Here is a 21,408-nt window from a genome sequence, read left to right as displayed (position 1 = left end):
CCCTTCTCTCTTTACCAACTCTTTTGACTACTGGTCCTCCCAATCGCAATTTTGGAAAAGTACGGGGCATCTAATGCCATTTGGTAGCAAGTGGTCTAGTGATAAAAGTGCAGACTGCGACTCTTTAATAAACAAAAATATGCGAGAGGTTTCGGGTTTAGTGCTCTGAGCTGGTGAATTTATTTAACTATAGTTATGGACAAGGTAAAATTCTCATAACCTCTCTAAACCCCCAGAAAGAAATGAATAAATGTGGCTTGCCATTGGTTGTTCTCTTTTTAAAAGAACAAAAAAATGCCATCTGGTACAAAGCATCAAAGGCTGACATGTCAAAGAATGAAATTACACCCCCATGCAAAGGGTACTTTTGTCACTAAAAAGTACAGCCAAACAAACGCATAGAGTTAACGAATTGGCGACCATAGCGTGTGGAATTTGTCTACCAGGCATCGGATGGATCGGGATGTCAAACACCAAACGAAAGTTAGACCAAAAAGCAGCTACTTCTGCTCAGTGGGAGTAAATCTTTACGGCCCTCCGTTGGTAATTTTTCCGTCCACATAAAACACGTTTACACGATGTTATTCAGTTTAATTGCTGTGGGAAATCATTTTAAGCCTTAAACAAATCAGTTTGATCGATAAAAAGAGATCAAGTGGTGATTTTGCCAATTATTTTAGAGTTAAAAATAAAAAAGATTCACAGAGACATACCTAATGTTCATAAAACTTCACCTAAATAGTTTTATTCATATTTTTATGAGTAATGCTATAATTATTAGCTAGTTGTATTATTTTTTGTACTATCTTTTTAATAGAATTAAGTCCCGCGCCATAGCATGTAGATTTTGTATTTATTAGAAAGATAATATACATGATAGTTGAACTAGAAATTAAGAGTAGCATTTTTGTATTTTTATACAAACAAATTATATAACATTTGGTTTTGTTTTTATTTTATTTAAAATTTAAAATATAAAATTTTATATTTTCCCCTGGGTGGATGTTTTGGATAGAGATAATGGCCCGTGCTAGCAAGACATCTCCAATTTGCTACCACCATATTCTTGCAAAACTTCTCTCAAAGTCGCAGATTCTTCTTTGTTCTTCCTAGTTCTAAATGTCCATGAGTCATCCACACTTGCTAGCTTCTTCTTCTTCTTCTTCTTCTTCTTCTTCTTCCACTACCAAACTTGCTACTTCCACCATTACCTTTATTCCTTATGATGTTTTCAGTGCTTCTTCTCTGCATAGATCTCTCCAGCTGGTTGTGCTCAATAGTCAAACGTTAGCAAACAAAACCCACATGCTCGAACTTGTTCTGGTATGATTTCACGAAGGAGTTCTCTGTTGGTTTGATTACCAAATTTGGAATCTTTGTTGTCCCATTTGCTTGTTTTGGGCTTTGGTTGGTGGCCGGAGAGAATAATCAAATCAAATTCTTCTTAGAAGTTAGAAAAACCAGACAGAATCTTGGGATTCTCTTGTTCTTCTTGGGTGTGGTGGAAGTAAATTCATTGTCTTTTCGTGGTTTTGGGTGTCCTGTTTCTGCCTGCTGCTGCACACCCGAATTTGAAGTTATTTGGGTGTGGATAAGGGTAACTTCTACCGACACACATCCTACCAAGAATCCCAAAATCTTCCTGGCTGCAGCGGATTCAAAGTCGGTGGGTTTGTTTTCCAAGCTTGGAATTTTACTTCTAAATGTTGGGTTTTGCTGGACAGTTCCTGTAGATTTGATAGTTGGTGTCTCCCTCTCCCTCTCTCTCTCTCTCCTCTCCACTCTCTCTCGCTCTCTCTGTCTCTCTCACTGTTTGTAGTTAATTTGCTTGGTTTACTGTGGTGGATGAGTGTTTTCCATGTATTTGGGTTCGGTTTAAAGGTGGGGCATATGCTTTGGATGCTATGTTGCTGGATTGTATCTGTAATTTCCATGAACTGGTACCTCACTGGTGGGATTGTGACAGACACCAAGGCAGGATTGCTTGGTGAAGTTGCCAATATGTGCCTCAAATGGTGGGAGAAAGTCCCGATGAACATCAGCAAGATCCGCTACCATTACTACCAGTATATCGGGTCGAAGAGAGTCCGAAAAACGTGGTGGAAGGGGCTTTTGTTTACGTGGGTGGTTGGATGGACAATTGGGAGCCTCTGGATCTTATGGTACATGAGCTCACAGGCTAGTGAGAAGAGGAAGGAGACTCTTGCAAGTATGTGTGATGAGAGGGCTAGGATGTTGCAGGATCAGTTTAATGTCAGCATGAACCATATTCAGGCCATGTCGATACTGATCTCGACATTCCACCACGGGAAGTACCCGTCTGCCATTGATCAGGTAAAGAGATCATCTTTCATCTTTGGGTAATTTTAGGATGGTAAATATGTTGGAATTGATGTTTGTCATTGGTGCTTTTGATGCATACAGGTTAATTGGTGTTTTATGTCGCTCAGTTTGATGTTAATTGGCCAAGTACCTGTCTGTTAATTAACTGTTTTGGCTACGTAACTGTCTTAGTTGATGCATTTTGTTCATATGGGTATTACTTGGAAACGTTAAATTGTTCGAATTTTGTAGCGGTTTCTCAACCGGTGTTAATTTGATATGCTTAGCTTGTTTTGGTTTCAGATATTAAGATCTGAGCTTTCTTTAGCTAAGATGCTAGTTATCTATTCGATAGAACATCCTAACTTTCGCAACCTGCAGAAAACTTTTGCGCGGTACACTGAAAGAACTGCTTTTGAGAGACCCCTCACAAGTGGCGTGGCATATGCTGTAAGGGTGCTCCACTCGGAAAAGGAACAATTTGAGAAGCAGCAGGGCTGGACTATAAAGAGAATGGATACCCTCGAACAAAACCAGGTTCATAAGAACGACTATGCCCCAGAAGCCTTGGAACCATCCCCAGTTCAGGAAGAATATGCTCCTGTTATCTTTGCACAGGATACCGTTAGACACATCATCTCTTATGATATGCTGTCCGGGAAGGTATTTCCTTATCTAGTTTCTGTCGTCAACTTGTGCAATACAACTATACTGGTAGATCCAATCGAATTATATTATCTTAATTAAGCAGCATGTTAATTAGTGGTTGTCTAGGATCTATTACTTTTATTTTGCAGTCCTGCTGTATCCAAAATCTAGATTATAGTACCTTTCTCTTAGAAATTTAGAAAGCTCTTCAACATTGTCTCATGTTATCTAGAAAAATTTGGTTTCCTGATTTGCGATCCTCAACCGTGAAGTTTCATTCATTTGCGTTGCAACAGGAAGATCGACAAAACGTGTTGCGTGCAAGAGAATCAGGAAAGGGGGTTCTAACTGCTCCTTTTCGGCTGCTTAAAACAAATCGCCTTGGAGTAATACTGACATTTGCTGTCTACAAAAGAGATCTGCCCTCAAATGCAACTCCAAATGAAAGAATTCAAGCGACTGATGGGTATGCTTTCTATGAATGAGAACATGTTAATATTAAGAACGTAATGCAAGTTTTCTGCCGATAAAAAGCATATTCACAGTCCTTTATGGTATCATCAAGGCCTTGAAGTGCTGTCAGCAGACAGGGAATTGCTGTTAATGCTAAACTCGTAATATTCAGAGTGGTCATACTTTCGAAGTTTTTTAATCCTGTTGTTTCTGCCAACCAGGTATCTCGGTGGAATCTTTCATATTGAGTCACTTGTGGAGAAGTTACTTCAACAACTTGCTAGCAAGCAAACCATCCTTGTGAACGTGTATGACACTACCAATCAGTTGCATCCAATCAGCATGTACGGTTCAAATGTTTCAGATGATGGATTGCAGCACATAAGCTCCTTAAGTTTTGGAGATCCCTTAAGGAACCATGAGATGCGGTGCAGGTAATCACCTAGTCTTGTGCTCATATGTTATATGCCTCTCCTTGGTCTCTGGTAACGGGTCTAAGTTCATATCACTTATTGTGATCACACTATTTCTGAGGCACCTAGGCATCTAGAAAGTCTTGTAGAACTTTATTCCAAGTTTATTTTTTTTGCAGGTTCAAACATAAGCCACCATGGCCGTGGTTAGCCATTACAACTTCTTTTGGGATCCTTGTGATTGCATTGCTTGTTGGATACATTTTCCATGCAACTGTAAATAGGATTGCCAAAGTGGAGGATGATTTCCGTAAGATGATGGAGCTCAAGAAACAGGCTGAGGCAGCTGATGTTGCCAAATCTCAGGTACTTTCTGAATTTTGTTAATGCAGGAAAAATTTGTTTGGAATTGTACTATTCTTGTGCCTAATCACATCTTAATCCTATGTAGTTTCTTGCAACTGTTTCACACGAGATCAGAACCCCAATGAATGGTGTCCTAGGTGAGTTCGTGAGACTGCTGCCGTTATTTGTTTAAAATCATGTCCCTGCATTGCTCAAAATTTTCGAGCAAAACTACAGCCAAAAGAGCTTGCTGAACATTGACAGTTCTGTTCCCTTTCAGGAATGTTACATATGCTAATGGACACAAATCTGGACGTTACTCAACTAGATTATGTCCGAACTGCCCAGGGAAGTGGAAAAGCTCTTGTCTCACTTATAAATGAGGTGTTGGACCAGGCAAAGATTGAATCTGGTAAGCTGGAGCTTGAGGCGGTGCGTTTTGATCTGCGAGCTATTCTGGATGATGTTTTGTCACTCTTTTCAGGGAAGTCTCAAGAAAAAGGAGTAGAGGTAAATAACATTTCCACCCCCGGCACTTCCCCAGAACTTTTTTTATGTGTGGTTTTCTGCTTCAAGTTTTCATGGTCTAATAACTGAACTTTTGAAATTTGCATGACCAAATTTTTGAGGAGAGCAGTTGGCAGTATACATCTCAGATCAGGTTCCCGATATGCTTATTGGTGATCCCGGAAGGTTTCGGCAGATTATCACCAATCTCATTGGGAATTCAATCAAAGTAAGTGTCTAGTTGGTTCTCAACTCTTGGTTAAAATGATGAGATTTTGTTAAATATGGGAAATGAATTCTATTTAACTAGAATTCACAAAATATTAGGACAGGGAAGAAACTAAGCGATGCTGTCTGCTTTCTGTATAAATAGTTCTGAAATTGATTATTTTATTTAAAGTTCACAGAGAAAGGACACATCTTTGTCACGGTTCATCTTGTCGAGGAGCTGATTGGCTCGATAGATGTTGAGACTGAATCATCATCAAAGAACACCTTGAGCGGTTTCCCTGTAGCAGATAGACACTGCAGTTGGGGAGGATTTAGGTGTTTTGGTCAAGATGGATCGACGAATCAATTCTCATCCTCCTCTGACCTCATCAATATTATTGTATCTGTTGAGGACACAGGAGTAGGAATCCCTCTAGAAGCACAATCTCGTGTTTTCACTCCTTTTATGCAGGTGGGACCATCCATCTCACGTACACATGGAGGCACAGGAATTGGGCTAAGCATAAGCAAGTGTTTGGTTGGCCTCATGAAAGGGGAAATCGGGTTTGTGAGCATTCCCAAGATTGGTTCCACATTTACATTTACTGTTGTTTTCACCAATGCCAGCTCCAATTCAAACGAGTTAACAATCCAGCAAATGAACAGCCAGTCAAATGTTGCATCCTCAGAATTTAATGGCATGACGGCATTAGTAGTGGACCAAAGACCTGTTAGGGCCAAGATGTCAAGATATCATATCCAACGGCTTGGAATTTGCGTTGAAGTAGTTTCTGATTTGAATCAGGGTTTATCTAGCATAAGCTCTGGGATTACCACCATCAATATGGTCCTTGTTGAACAGGAAGTCTGGGACAAAGATTCGGGCACCTCAGCTCTCTTTGTCAATAATTTACGGAAAATTGATGGACAGGTTCCTCCGAAACTGTTCATTCTCACCAATTCTATAAGCTCATGCAGAATAAGTTCTGCAATTTCAGGTGTCTCTACCCCAACTGTCATCATGAAGCCTCTCAGGGCAAGCATGCTTGCTGCCTCACTACAACGAGCCATGGGAGTTGGTAACAAGGGAAATCTCCGGAACGGGGACCTCCCAAGTTTGTCTCTCAGCAATCTTCTGCTCGGGAGAATAATTCTTATTATAGATGATAATAATGTGAATCTCAGAGTAGCTGCTGGTGCTTTGAAGAAGTATGGGGCTGAGGTGGTCTGTGCAGACAGTGGTAAAAAGGCAATCTCACTGCTTACGCCGCCCCACCATTTTGATGCCTGCTTCATGGATATCCAGATGCCAGAGATGGACGGGTGAGTGATGCTTCTAGTTTAGAAAGCTTTCATTTTTGAAAACCTTACTGAAATGCCAGAGTATTAAAAAACTTGCTTTTTTGGCCTGTCTTACAAGTCAACTTGTATACGATGGTAGTTGTTTGTAGTTCATTCATAAAAAACTCACTTTCTGTTGCGTACTTGGCTAGTTTTTGGCCTCTAGATTTATATGTTCTATTTATTTCCCTCACAGGTTTGAAGCTACAAGGAGAATACGCAACATGGAACGCAATATCAGTAACCGTATTCAGCATGGCGAAGTTTCTGCAGGGGATTCTGAAAATATTCAAGCATGGCATGTACCCATTCTAGCCATGACTGCAGACGTAATTCAGGCAACCCATGAGGAATGTACAAGGTGCGGAATGGATGGATATGTTTCAAAACCATTCGAAGCTGAACAGCTTTATCGCGAAGTTTCACGTTTTTTCCAATCTACAACAACTGGGAGCTTGGAGTGAGGACTTGAATTGATGAGTTGCAGATGGCATAAGCTCAGGCACCGTTTCTCCAGGACACTGTAAATGGATCCAGAATTTTCCAGAGTAAGTTTTTATCGACAAAGATTTAGTTTGTGCTCGCTAATGCTCCTTCATTGTGTTATATTAGAAGAAAATGTACGAAAAATGTGATGAAATCATCTTGAGTTCCGTCAGGAACTGACAACGCACTGCCCCACTTTCTAATTTTTCAGGAGAACATGTCTTTTGTCACACAGAGCATATAAGGAGCCCTGCTCGATTACTTGGGATCCAAGTCAGTTTTTCTTTTCCCTTGTATTTTTTCGATGAGCCAGATATCAAAGCCGGTTCATTCTCCTTGCACAGTTGATCCATCTCAAGAACCGATGACTTGAAATCCCGAATCATTTGGGGGTGAAATGGAAGCTCTGGGTTTGGATTCCGATTCTGATTCCGAGTTTAACGATAGAAGTTTGCATCGTTGAAGATATATGACACTTTTCTTAGCACCAGTGTACCATGTATAGATTGATTTGGCCGTGAGGAGGAACTTGGAGCTTATCCTGGGAAGATGTTGGAGGATCCACCATGTACATTTGTAGAGTTTGATCAAATGTAGGATTTGATGTCAACTATATACAACGTTGGTAATTTCAGAAAATCTCATTATTTTTTGTCTGATTTGTACATTTCAAAGAATATGTTGAAAACATGCTTAAGAGTTAGGCCCATTCATGTCATTCGTAGCGGCATCTTGCACAGTATTTATTTTAGTTTTGTCCAAAATTAGACAACCTTGTTGAAATTCCGTTAATTTTGTCAATAATTTTAAGGAAAATTAATGAAAAAGGGTTTGAAAATTTTGAATTTTAACAATAAGGATAAAATAAAGGGTAAAGTGAATAGTATCAAGATTGATTTTTTAGTGTAAAAATGTGGTTTTTTGTTATAGTAAACAATACTGAGAGCTTTTCGTTAAAGTTCTCATTATTTTATCAAAGGGAGGGTTGTTTTGTTTCATTTTGTTTGGTTAAAGCCTTTGAATTTGCAATAGAAAGAAATCTCAATTATTATAAATCAGTTAATATAATTTTAGGTGTTTTATAATTCATGTGAATGAAGTATTTTGTTGACTGTGCCTTTAAAAGCTAATGAATTTTACGATGATGGATGATTAAAAAGGTTGAAACGTCTCATGACCTCTCTTTTCCTGAAAAAGTAAATTGTCATGATGAAGGTAGAAGCTAATTCCTTTCATTAAAAACAAAAAAAGGAAAAAAAAAGCGACAAATCAAAAATTAAAAGTTTAAAATAAAAAACAAAAATAATAATAACAACCGGCGTTCGTCATTGATAATTCAAAATTATAGTTTTAACTCCCCAACCCCCTGAAAAATCAATTAATTAAAAAAAAATAGATATAAAAACCTAGCCACTCGGTCGCAGCTTGTCTCAACCGCCCCGTATCCTTCCATCGCTTTGTTTTGCAGCAGTCCCTTCCAACAAATTTCACAGTCGAGGCTCCTCTGTGGCGCGGCGATCAGGTGCGGCGGCGATGGATCCAGACGCACTTTCCAAGGCCTTCGTGGAGCACTACTACACGTTGTTCGACGCCAACCGCGGAGCCTTGGCGAATCTGTACCAGGAAACCTCGATGTTGACCTTCGAAGGTCAGAAGATCCAGGGGTCACAAAGCATCGTGGCCAAGCTCACCAGCCTCCCTTTCCAGCAGTGCCAGCACAGCATCACCACCGTCGATTGCCAGCCCTCTGGCCCCGCCGGCGGCATGCTCGTCTTCGTTAGCGGCAATCTCCAGCTCGCTGGCGAACAGCACGCTCTCAAGTTCAGCCAGGTCCTATTCCTTAGTTTTCTAAATTCGTCTTTGCTTTAATCTTTTGCGGCGATTCTAGGGTTATAGATGCGATTCATTTGCTGATCTGCTGCTAAATCGGCGTGCGATCGGTGGTTGTGGCGATTTGATTGTCGTTGCGTTTCTGCTGGTGCTATGAGCAGGATTATGAGTTTTCTTGGCTATGATATTAGGGATTTTGCCTTCCGTGATCGAAGTTTAGTCCTCGATCTACTCGAAACTCGAGTATGCAAATCCGATAGTGGAACCGGCATCATTGATTGACTATGATTGGTTAGATTTATCAGGTGTTTTTCTGTATGTGATTTTGATTTGTGGACCTTATGATTATATTCATGCGATTTATTTAGTGCTTGTGTGATTGTAATTTCAGTCGGATGTGCTTATGCAAGTTTCACTCTGCGGATTACTCGCAGAGATGGACATTTGTACCTTCGAGTATTCTGATTTTGTTTCTTTTACAATGCGTTTGATTTGAGCTCACAGTGGATTTTATGCTCATTCGGTGTTTCTTTCTGTTTATGCACACCAATTGAAGATTATTAGTTGATTTAGCAATGCCTTTTGTTATTAATTAGATATGGCTTCTGCTGTAAAAGAGAGGGAACAAATGCACATTGTAGATGATGTTGAACCGTCTGCATAAAAGTGCTGTTTTCTCTTTTGAATTCTTAGTTTTGACTAAATGGTTGTTTCATTTTCATGTGGCCTAAATTTTGGTGGATAGGTCCACAAAATTCTCGTTTTCTAATTTCACGTTAGAAAGTTTTACATTGTCTCGTTATGTATTTTGGATTTCATGTTTGGTATTTATTGTTTGGAATTCTATTTGTGTCTATCCATTATCTCTCTTGCCTTTAATTGCTTTGTAGGTAATGTGAAGGGTCTCGTATCACCTTTTGCTTTATGGGCACCCATTTTACAAGGATCTTGGACAACGTGTAGTGATTTACAATTCGAAACTGCTTGATTCGCTATTCTTTTCAAGAAAGTTTTTCGCAGTTGCGAACTGATAGATAAAAACTTGGGATGGGTGTACTTGACCTAAGAGTGCTAATTAAGTTGGTCCCTTCGGTTTTCTGATTCAATCGTGATGTGTCATTCACTGACTGACATTTTGTGATTCTGCGGTATATATTCATTTCTTAGGCATATAACTGTGGCTACTTTCTGCTTGCACTCAGCCATCATCTATGATACCCAGTGATAGAACTCCAAAATTAATTTTCTTTCCCGCTCCCCTCCCTTTTGCATTGGGATATAACAGTGTGTTTGCATGAGCCCCATTAGGGATAAGAGCTCCGTTCTGCGTCTTCTTGTAGGCTTGCATGCCTTGTTTATCATTATAGGCGTATAGGCATGGCCATTGCTACCTGCTGCTTGTATTAACATTATGAGCTGTCTTCTGGTGTTGTCATCATCACTTTGCTTGATCACGATGTCAACAGCTTTTCACTTATGCAAAACCATTACATGTGTACTAGGTCGCGTTTTAAATTTTTTTTATGCGGGTGTATATTTCAGATAACTGATTAAATAATTCCAAGTTTCCCGAAATTGTTCTTAAACCTGTTGCAATTGCGTATTCTACGATGTTTACTTATTTTAGATAGAGGGTCTTGGGCCTGTGTCTGTCTTTTATCGATTCCAATTTCTATGTGGTTTACCATTTATGTAGGATTTTGAAGATCTTGAAATATTCGTCTTTGCAATGTAGTTTACTCGTTTTTGTTTCCCATCTGCAGCCAGCTTTTACCTAACCATAGTTCTTTATTTCGTTTCCAGATGTTCCATCTGATGCCGACTCAACAGGGAAGCTTCTACGTGCTCAATGACATTTTCCGGTTGAACTATGCGTGAAGACAAGATTATGAACCACATTTCAACAAAAGGGTGGGATTATGTGTGGCCTCTCTCTATTGCCCTGTTATTGTTTAGTTTCTAGGGATCTGAAATGGAAAGTATGAACGTTATTTCGGTCCTTTTCGGTTGGTGATGTGTTTAGTGTTGTTGAATGTGGTTTTTGTCTCTTAAAAGTTTTAGAAATTTGAAATATTGTTATTGGTTAAATTGATGATGTTAGCGTACCGGATAATTGTCTAAATGAATACAGTTATTGGAGGTTTGAAAACGAGATCTGTTTCTTTGCTCCAATTACTCTTCCAATATGATTTTGTGAAGGGGTATTGTTTTGCTGAAATATCTAGTAATGGGTATTATTATAGTGAGATTTTTTGGAAATGTTTTTAAAATGACTGAAAGCGCTTTTGGTAAAAAATGTTTTTGAAACACTTCTAAAGGAGTCATTAATTTGGTTTTCTAGCTTCCCTTTCCCACAAGTTATGTTGGGTTGGAATGGGCAAAAGTTCTGGATAACTGACCGAACTGCCCGACTCGGATCCAACCCGCATTGGAATGCATAGGCATCATTAACATCGCAGTGTGCATATGTATTATTACTTTTCGCTACTATAAAGCACCATCTGCAGTTTGGCCGATTTGGTTCAGTTTTCTCAATTGTGCAAGGGACGTTCGACCGTGTCTTGTTGAACCCAGGCAAAGATCATGCTAAACAACGTCATGATATCATGAAAGCATTAACCAAATGAGCAGTAGACTCCTTGCAAAAATGTCATAGTCACCACTTCACCAATTCACGCACATAACTGGCGCCACCGATTGCCTGAGCTCTAGCCCTGCCGGCGACATTTTTGTCAGCGGCGAGATCCAATTTTATCTTTCTTGCATTCTTTTGTGGCGGTAATAGGTTTTGTTAATCATCATGTAACCCTGTGATTCTTTGCTTCTTCTGTTGCTAAGTAGATGAATTTCCAAATAAGAGTCGTCGTAAAACTTGGTATGAGTATGGTTCTCCTCTCGTTAACTTTCAATTCTCTATTTGATCAAAACCGTTCATTGACAATATCACAACAATCTCAAACACACTCACTCGTTCCGTTTAGTAGCATACAAGTTGACGCATATACTGAAGCGACTTACAAAATTACGACAAGAAAAAGTTGTGCACGTCAAATTATGATTTGTAAGTAATAAGAAGAAACAAAAAAACTAAGGAGCCAAGTAATTTTCGAACAGGACTCACGCAACACTAGCAAGTATATTCAGAGTTTGTTCTCAAGCAGGCAAACACTCTTTGAGCTTTCCTTTGTCAATGGTTTGGTATTGCTGTGCTTTGAAAAAAAAACTGTTTCTGCTGTGCTGTGAAAATAAGCTCAGCTTTGTTGCTTCACGTTTTCAGTTTTTTTTTACCTAAAACTGTGAAAATAAGCTGTTTTTAAGTGTTTACCAAACACATTTTTGAGCTCAGTTTTTTTTTTATATCCACTTTTTATAAAAGCACATCAGTACCAAACCAGTATATAGAAGCTTTAAAGATGTCAACATTAACAACAACATTATACCTAAATCATCTTCAATGTTATTCTCGAATTTGAACCGGAGCAGGCGAAAAACAAAGCAGGCAACACACGATCGACTCTTCTTTTTTGTCGAAAAGTTCAATGCTTTTTCACTTAGATTAACATCTGGTAAGGGGAACTCAGGTATTTTGAGGGAAGGGAGGAGAAGGAGACTCATCTTGAGTGAAAGGAAGAGAAGCAGACTCACTCCGGTGGTGTTCTTCCGAGTCCTTCTTCTCCTTCAGCATCCCTCCTATCCATCGAAAGGGGTTTCTGATTCCGTCTTTGAGTTTCCAAATCATAGTCATCTCAGAGGCTTGCCAGGCGACAGTAAGCACAATCATGACCGAAAGCAGCCACTGAATGACGCTGTTCTGTTTCTGCACCTTGTTTAGTTCTTTCACAATTCGTTCCGTATCAGTTTCAGCCCCACCGCCATCATCCCCATCCACTCTGCCACCGCCCTCTCTTTGCGGCTCCAATTCCCCGTCTGCGGAGGGTTTGGTTGAAGATTTGGGTGGTTGAATCCCGTCATTAGCTTTCAATGACTCCAACTGTCATTAGAAATGAGAGTAGATTGAATTTTGAACAATACTCACTCACTCTCAAGAGATGAGAGATGAAACTGTAACGGTATCTCAAAACAATCATGCACTTTTTCATATGTCAATGCCATGCGTACTTTTTCACATGAGAGTGTAGGAATTCAGTGACATCTCGGCTCTAATCTCTATGAAATTCGATAACCACGGCATATTCTAATTTCAATCCAAAATATTAGTGGGGGGCAACAATTTGAATAAGATTCATGAACTTCTATTGCAAACCTTCCACACGAAACAAAGAAACGAATCCGAAACGAGGGAAATAGATAGAGAACTAGTGGATATGGCCCGTGATCTGACCTGAGAGAGCAATCGGTGGAGGAGGCGGCGGTCCTCATCTTTATCATCATCTTCACCGCCTTGGAAAACGCTGTCAGCGGAGGAGGCTTCGCTGTATTTGCTCTCCTCTAAGAGCCTCTTGATTGCCACGTTGATCAGCTCCAAGTTTTCATCCTTCGAATCCATGGCTTAAGTTAGGATGTAATATCTCACACAGAAAGAGAGAGAGAAGGAAGGAAGACACTCATGAAAGTCTAGAACCGTTTTCGTTTATTCCATCCAGATTTGACCAACGAGTTGCCAGTGGAATTACACGTAGCACTTTAACCTACGAGTGGCAGACATGCAATTATAGTCACAGTACTCTACTTCAAATATTCAATAGTTACCGCAACATGTTTTGAGTTTGATTTGTGGTGCTGATAAATCGTCACCACTCGTCTATTAATATCCTTGTTAAAACTTGAATAGTATAACGTCGTATAGATTTGGAACATGATAACGAGCATGCTATACACGTATTAGATTTCATTGCAAAAAGTAGTTGCACAATACATGCTCCGATCATAATCGTATTGTCCACGTATTTGGCTTTAGTAGCAGCTATAATGACAGTTTGGGTCAATCCATCACTTCGGGGAAGGGAGGGCAAGATTTTCTCCGAAGAGAGGCCGAGTATTTGAAAACAAATGGTCATCATTCATCAAACATCATCTCTTCACATAAACCCAGATCAGATCAGATCATTATGTACAAACTGAGAATCCATAAAACATCTACCATTTATCAGCAAGATTTTCGCCAACCTAGAATCACCACATGTTGCTTTGCTTCTACGGAAATAGGTACATATCAATGTCATCTACACTTAAGTCATCTTCACCGGAATGTGGTGTGTCTGCTTCAGCACCGAAACCTTCACCGCTAGTGCCTCCTAGTTCAGCCTGCAAGAGAAGCATATATCTTCTGAAATTAGCTAAACCCAAGTCCATGGTACGTTCCGTCACCAAAGATTAGTTGTTTGTTTGCTTACCTTAGCTTGATGGTACCTCGTCAGTATGCGATGATATTGCTGGCGTGCCTTAGGAGACTCGACCATGGACAGCACGCGCGAGACTGCCTCCTCAATGGCTACATTGACTTTTTGTTTGCGGAACACCTTGAGAATATCTTCATCTTCACTTTCTTCATCGGTCTGTGTCTCCTGCCGAAAGCCACGCAAACCAGCTCCTTTCCTTCGCCACCTTAGTACAACCTTGTCCAGAATTCCAACAGCCCAGCAAATTACCTTGTAGTGCTTCCTCACCTGATAACCTCTCACATGCGCCTGCCAAGACAAAAAAATTTAATACTTCATTTTACTAACCGGAAGAACATCAATATAATGAACTTATATGCGGGCGTTGCACCTCGTTAAAATGAAAAAGGTAAATAAAGAAGAGAACTTCTTTTGTCCAAAGGTGAGGTACCTGTATCTTCACAACTTTCTGGCGGAGAACGAGGAAATCTTTGCGGCCTTTATACCCACGATATTTCTTTTGAATAGATACTGCAGCTGAATTGTAATCACGCGGATTGCGAAAGCTTAGCTTTGAAAACACTGAAATGTCATCTGAACTGATACCATAGTCATCTATACTAACACCAGCTTCTTTCAGTTGCCGTTTTCTGAAAGAATGCGCCCGGAAAGCAGACTGTATGCGTGCTGCAGCCTGGGCTGCATTCCGGACTGCAGCCAAGGTGTTTTTAAGTGACTCCTGGTCCTCACTGCCCTCGAGGCTTCTATTTGAGATGCTGTTTACTGTTATTTCTGCTTCAACCTCAGCTGAACCTTTGGAAAGCTCAGTTTCTTCCAGTGTAAGGGAGGACAGATGACTAGTCAGTGACAGCTCTGAAAGATAACCTGCAAGTCCCTTATGCGCATTGATGGCTGCAATAGATGCCGCAGTTCTTCCAACTGGATCTTGGGAACTGGGATCTGTCACCGCTCCAGCTGATGCACCAGAAGCTACAAGTATGGCAACCATCTTTTCCCTGTTAACATTAAGAAAGTTTCAATGATGCACATTGCACAACAAGGGATAGCCTATTTCAGATTAAACAAATCCAAAAGTTCTGCTGAGTAATCACCCTTAATCCTAATGGTATGCCGATGCACAAACAAATCTGACCTAATAATACCGATGACATCATTACGTGTTGATACTTATATTAGCAATCATATTTGTACACAGATGACAACCCCTATGCATTACCCCCTTTGCTACTTTTTAACAAGCAATAACTCAAAGAGAAAAGGAAGTTTCATAACCTTCCAAAACGAGCAGCCCAGTGTAGAGCAGTCCATCCGTTTATGTCACGGAAATTTATATTGACTCCACAATTTAGTATCGGGTTTAAGGCCCACTCAAATCCCAAACCAGCAATCATGTGTATTATCCCTTGCTCTTTCTTGGACAAGCAACAACCATACTGGTCAAATTCATGGGATCTGGAAGAAAGCCATTGCTGCAACTTGTCTTTCAGTAGCACTTCCAAAAGCCAATATATGGTAGTAGATGAACTTCCATTGCCGAGTAACAGGGATTCAATGATAGTACCCCATGAATCATCATCAGCTTTCAATTTCCTCAAGGACTCAGACCCAGCACTGTCCCTTTTCTGCACTGATGAATCATACGTAAGCATCTGAACGAATCTAACTAGTAATAACAGCTCTTCAGCACTCTTAGCAGCTTCTTGTGGAGGTGAATTATTGTGGGTATAGCTACTGCTCTTCACTCGATATTCAAACTCCCTGACTTCACTGCAAGACACCCGATTTCCAGCAGTAATGCAGACAGTAACCTTTCCTGGAAGGTGAGGAGGAGCTTCACAACGGATTACACCTTCCTGAATGATCCGAGCAGGGACTTCAACGCCACCAAACATACAAGTCCATGCAGATTCTGATGGATCACACAGAAAAGATCCAATAATGATGACCTGCATCAAGCAAAGTAGGTTTTTAAGTATTTTGAAAATAAATAATATATCCAAAGGAGAATGTATGACATTAGAATTTTGTTATAAAGTAGAAACCGAAACCTAGTGGGTTCTGCACTGTTGGAAACTTAGCACCATAATAACTGAACAAAACCAATACCGTATAACCCCCTCCCCTTTAAAATGGACAAAGGAAAGTACCCACTACCCATAAACATGACTAATTTTAATTGTTGTTTCTTCCGCTGATCACAATGTGATGGATTGCATTTAAAATTCAAACTCTTTATTTTCTCAGGAAAATGTAAGATTAAAATGTCAAGTTAAATTTCTAGAGTTGAGGATATTTGGTTTTTGAAAGGGCTTTGATACTTGTATCTGTAACTCTGATAATGGGTCATCGAGTTCTGGACCTATAACTCAAACTTTAGTTTTGAAGCATTAGAAGCACCTGGTAGAAAATATTTGCACTAGTATGATAAAACTGAGAACAATCATACCTTCGTCGCTTCAGTGGCATAACCCCACTCTGGAGATATTTCCTGAATTGTAAACTTTTGATTTTGTGCAACGGTCAAACTAATATCAGATTCAAGAGATCCTATCTGGCCTTGCTCAAACAACTGTGTATAATAATCCGAATGTGTTCCAGTCACAGAAGAATACGGAGAAAGCTTGAAGCTGTCAACTTCTTGTGGCAGTGGCAAGGAATCTGGTTACAGGTGAAGCTTGTTAGAGTCTGAAAATTACTCAATAAATGCAAAACGAAGAATTAAAAGAGATTTTCATAACGAGAAAAGGATATCATACAATTGTCAACAATGTTTCCATTGGAATTTAGCCACTGACAATGCTCCTGCACTTCAGTTGGTCCACTCAAGGAAGACGGCGGGTTTTCCTGATCCAATTGGGAAAAAACAACGAATTAATGGCTCAATAGTTAAAAGGACAACTACGCAAATAACATAGAGAGGTTATTGTCACAATAGACACCCAGGACCAAGTTATGCATAAAAGGCAAACAAAGCGGCCAAAAGCCATTAACAAATTCATCTGAGTAAAGGTGTAATAAAAGTGCAAAATAAAACAGAATACTATGACCTTTTTAGCAACACTCACATTTCTGTCCAATGTATATAAAGATTTCTCCTCGGACTTTAGGACCGATGAAGTCTTGTGTGGATCCAGAAACTCTTTCCAAGTAGCAGATTCTTTGTTACCGTCTCTGATTTCACGGTCATCGATTTGATGCTCACCACTATAGTCAGCATTACCTTGCATCTGAGCAGGTTCATTGTAGAACTGATCATGTGCAACATATTCAGGTCCATTGAAGGCACTAAATTGATCCTGATCGGCAATATCACTATAGTCCAGGATATCTAAAGCATTTGGATTATCATCCACAAATCCTTTGAAGCTGTCCTCATCTAAGCTTAATTGCTCTTCAAGCTGCCGCAAAGCTTGATTAACATCCAACTTAGTCAAACTATCTAACTCCCCCGTTCCATATAAATTTTCTGGGTTCTCCCTTCCATTTTCCTTGATGACTATATCTGAACTAACTTCTAGTGAACCTGGACTGGATTGATTCTGATAAGGTTCATGTAAATCACTAACAATGGAGATAGAGCCTGGATGAGTAGTATTAGAGCTCGGACTGCGGCTAAAGGAAGAAGATACTGGTGATTGTAAGAAAGATCCAGTACTCGGCTTGCTCTGAAATGCATAATTGTATAAAAAACTATCACAACCTGGTGAGGGGAGAGAGTGAATTCATGTGAAAAGAAGTAGTGAGATATGCCTGGTTTATGATCAGGTTCTGAAGACTCACCTCATTAGTTTCTCTATAATGCACAAGAACAATGTGCTCATATGCCCTGTAAAAAAAATTATCTATTTTGTAAAGAATCTCTTCAGGGAAATGCACTCAACAATAATTGCAAGGGTACTCACGGATCTAGCATCCAATAGCTACGTCTCTGAAAACTTGGGTTGTCCTCTCCATGTGCGTAATAACAGTTTAAAGTTTCGACATTTCCAACCTATGCATATGAAACTTGGTTACTCAAGCTGGAATATAAGACTACATTGGCCTCAGTAGTGCAAACAACATTAGCTTAGTGCAACAACATAAAGGGAGGAAAATAAAGCACGATTTTTTTAACACCAGAAACCATTCCATCGGAATGCTGAACCATCCAAAGACTCCAGACAGATGAATTTTATCATTTTATAACTACCCGAGAAAACAAATAACTGTCATGTGTAATAAGGACATACCTTTTCACAAAAGAATGCATTCAGTGTAACTAAATAGACAGCGTTAACAAACCTTAAGCCGTTCATGTGCTTCACCTACGGTTCGTCCATCCTTCTTTTTGCGCCATCGGTGCCCATCTCTACGAAAGAACCGAAGGATCCTCTTGTTAAAAAGAAATAAAGATCCACCTGTTGGAAAATCCAAAAGAAAAAGATGTAAGGATAAATGGATTCAAAATCTAGTGGAAGCAACAATGCCACTAAGCCATGCCATTACAGTACAATAAGAAGAACACACAGGAGACATACTACTAGGCTGTTGCGCGGGCGCCGTTGCGAACTTATACTTGTCATGGTTCTGCAATATGAAGAGCACTTCAGCAGGCTTCAGCCAACGGGCTTGCGCTTCTTGAAACAGATCATTGATGTTATATCCTGAGACATCATATGACATAGACAATGTCAAACAGTTTCCAATTGACAAGACAAACACAAATTTGAGATCACTAATATTTGTAATAAAATAGTTGTTTGCAGCAGGAAAGACTACTTCATGCAGAGAGAAATTCACCAACAAAAGAAGTTCAAATTTCGACGGTTATTAGTTATTTCGGTGCATAAGCAAACTTTAATCAAACTGTAAACAGGCCCAAATTTCCCTATTTGTAACACGAAAAGGGGCAGAAAATTTCCAATCTTCAACATAATCATAGCATTTTCGTACTCAAAATTCAATAAAAAATTGTAAAGTTGGTATTTTTTTTTTCTGGGTACATGTGAACAAGCTCAGTGGCCGTACATACCTGATTGCATCGTGATCGGCTGCCGAAAAATCAAAAACTGACGAACTGCAGAGAAAGCGTTTGACTTGCGGGCATTTGAAAACCAGGGGCGGTCGGCGGAGCAAACTCGAGAGTCGAAGTTTGGACTTTGGAGAAAAAGAGACCGGAATCTAGGTCGTGAACCGGATCGCAGGTGAGCAGAGTCCCGTTCGCCTTGTACTCGAAAGGAAAAAACCCGACAGAGACAGCACGATCAAAGACAATAAAGACAAAGTGTGCCAGGATGTCGTCAGAGAGGACGAAGGGTGTAGGTAAACAGGAGCGAGTTATCTCCCGCGCCCTGTAACTGCGAAGCTTCCTGAATCCTGATGAGGTGCCAAAATACTATTGCCGAGCTCCGTAGTCATCGAGGTCAACATGTACGGACGAAAATAGTACCAGCAGCTGCCGAGAAGTAGAGGAACGAATATGGGTTGGTGGAGGCCACAAACGTTGTCGTCGCTACCCGAATGGTATCATGGTCATTTTAGTACTGCTGACCGCTGATGCACATATTGTTTTTAGACCATCATAAACAAAGGAAAACGTGGAAAAGGTGCCGACTGCCTTGCCGTGATCGCATTATCCGCCAACAGATTCTATCTTTTGCTCTTTGGATATGTTTGGGACTGAAATTCCCCACTAGGACCCCTACCCAGACTCGGATTGAGACTCAGAAGGATGATGATGCTCTTCAAACATAATACAGCCACACAAATTATGGATTTCATAAAAGAGAAATGTTACAGAGATTTTATCAAAGTGAGATTCTTAATGAATTTTTTATCACTTCATAATTTAACGTTAATTTTTACACTAATATTATAAAATATTGTGTAAAAAATATAAGATGTTGAAGAATTTATGATGAGTCTTACTTTTGAGAACCCCTTAACATTTTCTATCATAAAAATGAGAGACTGCCTAATTGACGGCAATCGGCCTCAAAAGTGGGGATTGTATGTTTTTGGGAAAAGATATTTTTCAGTATAACCCGGTTACTCTATATTCCAGTATTTTTAGTTGTTAAATTCTTGATTAAGGATGTAAGGTCTTTTGGGCTTTTCACAATATACACACATAAAGTGTGAGTGTAATACTAGAATATTGAATTTATATAGTAATCACATTAATAGTAGGGTAAAAAGTTAAGTGTGATACCAATACAATAAACTAACGAAGTTAATATATTAAATTCATGAGTTTGATACTTATAAACTAATTTTGTAAAAACGTATGACTCTCATAGTTATTAAACGCACACTAGTATTGTAGTAGCGTTATAATACTAGGTATTACACACGCTCAAACTATTGTAGAATACCTTATAGTGATAATTGCTTATTGCTTACAAGATGCAATCCAAGAGTATATTCCATGTGAAGAGGCCATGCAAGGAGAAATTTTAAGAGTTAAGTCGCATTACCACGTTGTTATATTATTATAATAGGAGTGGACAAGACAATTGATATGATACTAGAATTCTTGTGTGGAGCTAACGACCACTAACTGAATTGGAAATTGATATGATACTAGATTATCCCAAGCTGAAAACGAAGCTCTTTACCAATCACAAACTATTGCCGGCGGCTTGCGTTGCGATTTTGACAGGCACTCTATTTCGGGCAAAATAGTTAACATACCAAACAAATAGTGAGCCAAAAATGAGACCAAATTAACATCAAGGACGTGGAGATATTATATTTCATGATTCTTTATATATCCAGAACAGGTCAATTTGTTGAGAGGTCATAAATTGAGTGGGTTCTTGGTTATCTTTCGAATGTTCAAACACGATGATGCAAGACAGAAAACATGCCAACAGGATCCTTTCCGGATCATTTTGGTGAGAATTCTGAGGATTCATGAATCTTGTCCGTTTATCGTATATCGTACGGTTAGTTTTTGTCAAGTACTGTTTGTGTTTAATTTTAAATAATATTTAAAATAATTTCTGACCACATAATGTACGATGAACTAACAAGATTGACGAATCTCCGGAATCCTTACAAAAAGTATCTGGATTCGAAAACATGGGCACACCATTTGCACAAACTATTATAGTATATTAGTAGGTGTTGGAACTGAAACTGCCTAATAAGCCTACTTACTATGTTCATCATCCAATTAATTTTATGATCAAGGTGAAGAAAGTCATGGTTCCACCATAAAATCGATGGACAATATGGAAAGTAGTCAAACTTACTTATAAGTTTATGCAATGTCTATTCTCCCATTAATGTGGAATTCATTATCAACACAAGAGAATGTTTTATATGTGGTCTAATGTCCCAATAGATAAGATGTTGGGTTTCTACATATGCGTCTCGAATTCGAAACTCTCACATTCTTTATAGTATTGTAATAGTTTTGAACTTTTTCGCTTCCCCACAATATTAATAAATTTAAAAATAAAAACATGAAAAAACACGAGAATGTTGCAAATTGTTGAGGATTTCAGCTA

At 39.4% G+C, this 21,408-nt stretch overlaps 4 protein-coding genes across 5 annotated transcripts; 2 read left to right on the top strand and 2 right to left on the bottom strand.

The window, feature by feature from the left end:
• The first annotated feature begins 1,021 nt into the window (after window positions 1–1,021).
• LOC137736659 (histidine kinase 3-like) lies at window positions 1,022–7,377 on the top strand. The gene is made up of 11 exons (XM_068475895.1): window positions 1,022–2,334; window positions 2,704–2,985; window positions 3,267–3,436; window positions 3,645–3,857; window positions 4,016–4,202; window positions 4,288–4,339; window positions 4,462–4,691; window positions 4,819–4,917; window positions 5,089–6,221; window positions 6,436–6,787; window positions 6,937–7,377. The coding sequence occupies exons 1-10, from the start codon at window positions 1,846–1,848 to the stop codon at window positions 6,701–6,703; spliced, it is 3,123 nt and encodes a 1,040-aa protein (XP_068331996.1). The 5' UTR covers window positions 1,022–1,845; the 3' UTR covers window positions 6,704–6,787; window positions 6,937–7,377.
• Window positions 7,378–8,133: 756 nt separating this feature from the next.
• On the top strand, window positions 8,134–10,724 carry LOC137737897 (nuclear transport factor 2B). Its single transcript, XM_068477474.1, has 2 exons — window positions 8,134–8,555; window positions 10,359–10,724. Exons 1-2 carry the CDS (start codon window positions 8,259–8,261, stop codon window positions 10,431–10,433), a joined length of 372 nt encoding a protein of 123 aa, XP_068333575.1. The 5' UTR covers window positions 8,134–8,258; the 3' UTR covers window positions 10,434–10,724.
• Window positions 10,725–11,943: 1,219 nt separating this feature from the next.
• Window positions 11,944–13,162, bottom strand: LOC137738395 (uncharacterized). Of its 2 annotated transcripts, XM_068478033.1 has the most exons (3): window positions 12,898–13,162; window positions 12,201–12,546; window positions 11,944–12,170 (listed from the first exon to the last, which is right to left on the bottom strand). In XM_068478033.1, the coding sequence occupies exons 1-3, from the start codon at window positions 13,060–13,062 to the stop codon at window positions 12,133–12,135; spliced, it is 549 nt and encodes a 182-aa protein (XP_068334134.1). In that variant the 5' UTR covers window positions 13,063–13,162; the 3' UTR covers window positions 11,944–12,132. The 2 variants fall into 2 exon arrangements, with proteins under 2 accessions (XP_068334134.1, XP_068334133.1); XM_068478032.1 differs by having other exon boundaries at window positions 11,944–12,546.
• Window positions 13,163–13,535: 373 nt separating this feature from the next.
• LOC137737646 (calmodulin-binding transcription activator 4-like) lies at window positions 13,536–19,517 on the bottom strand. The gene is made up of 12 exons (XM_068477186.1): window positions 18,927–19,517; window positions 18,433–18,558; window positions 18,197–18,312; window positions 17,818–17,906; window positions 17,696–17,741; window positions 16,981–17,580; window positions 16,672–16,759; window positions 16,362–16,573; window positions 15,188–15,861; window positions 14,346–14,910; window positions 13,910–14,203; window positions 13,536–13,820 (listed from the first exon to the last, which is right to left on the bottom strand). The coding sequence occupies exons 1-12, from the start codon at window positions 18,934–18,936 to the stop codon at window positions 13,710–13,712; spliced, it is 2,931 nt and encodes a 976-aa protein (XP_068333287.1). The 5' UTR covers window positions 18,937–19,517; the 3' UTR covers window positions 13,536–13,709.
• Between the last annotated feature and the right edge of the window lie 1,891 nt (window positions 19,518–21,408).

The sequence above is a fragment of the Pyrus communis genome, chromosome 6 (genome assembly GCF_963583255.1).
Source record: "Pyrus communis chromosome 6, drPyrComm1.1, whole genome shotgun sequence".
Classification (NCBI taxonomy): Eukaryota; Viridiplantae; Streptophyta; class Magnoliopsida; order Rosales; family Rosaceae; genus Pyrus; species Pyrus communis.
This window is presented reverse-complemented; position numbering and strand designations above follow the sequence as displayed.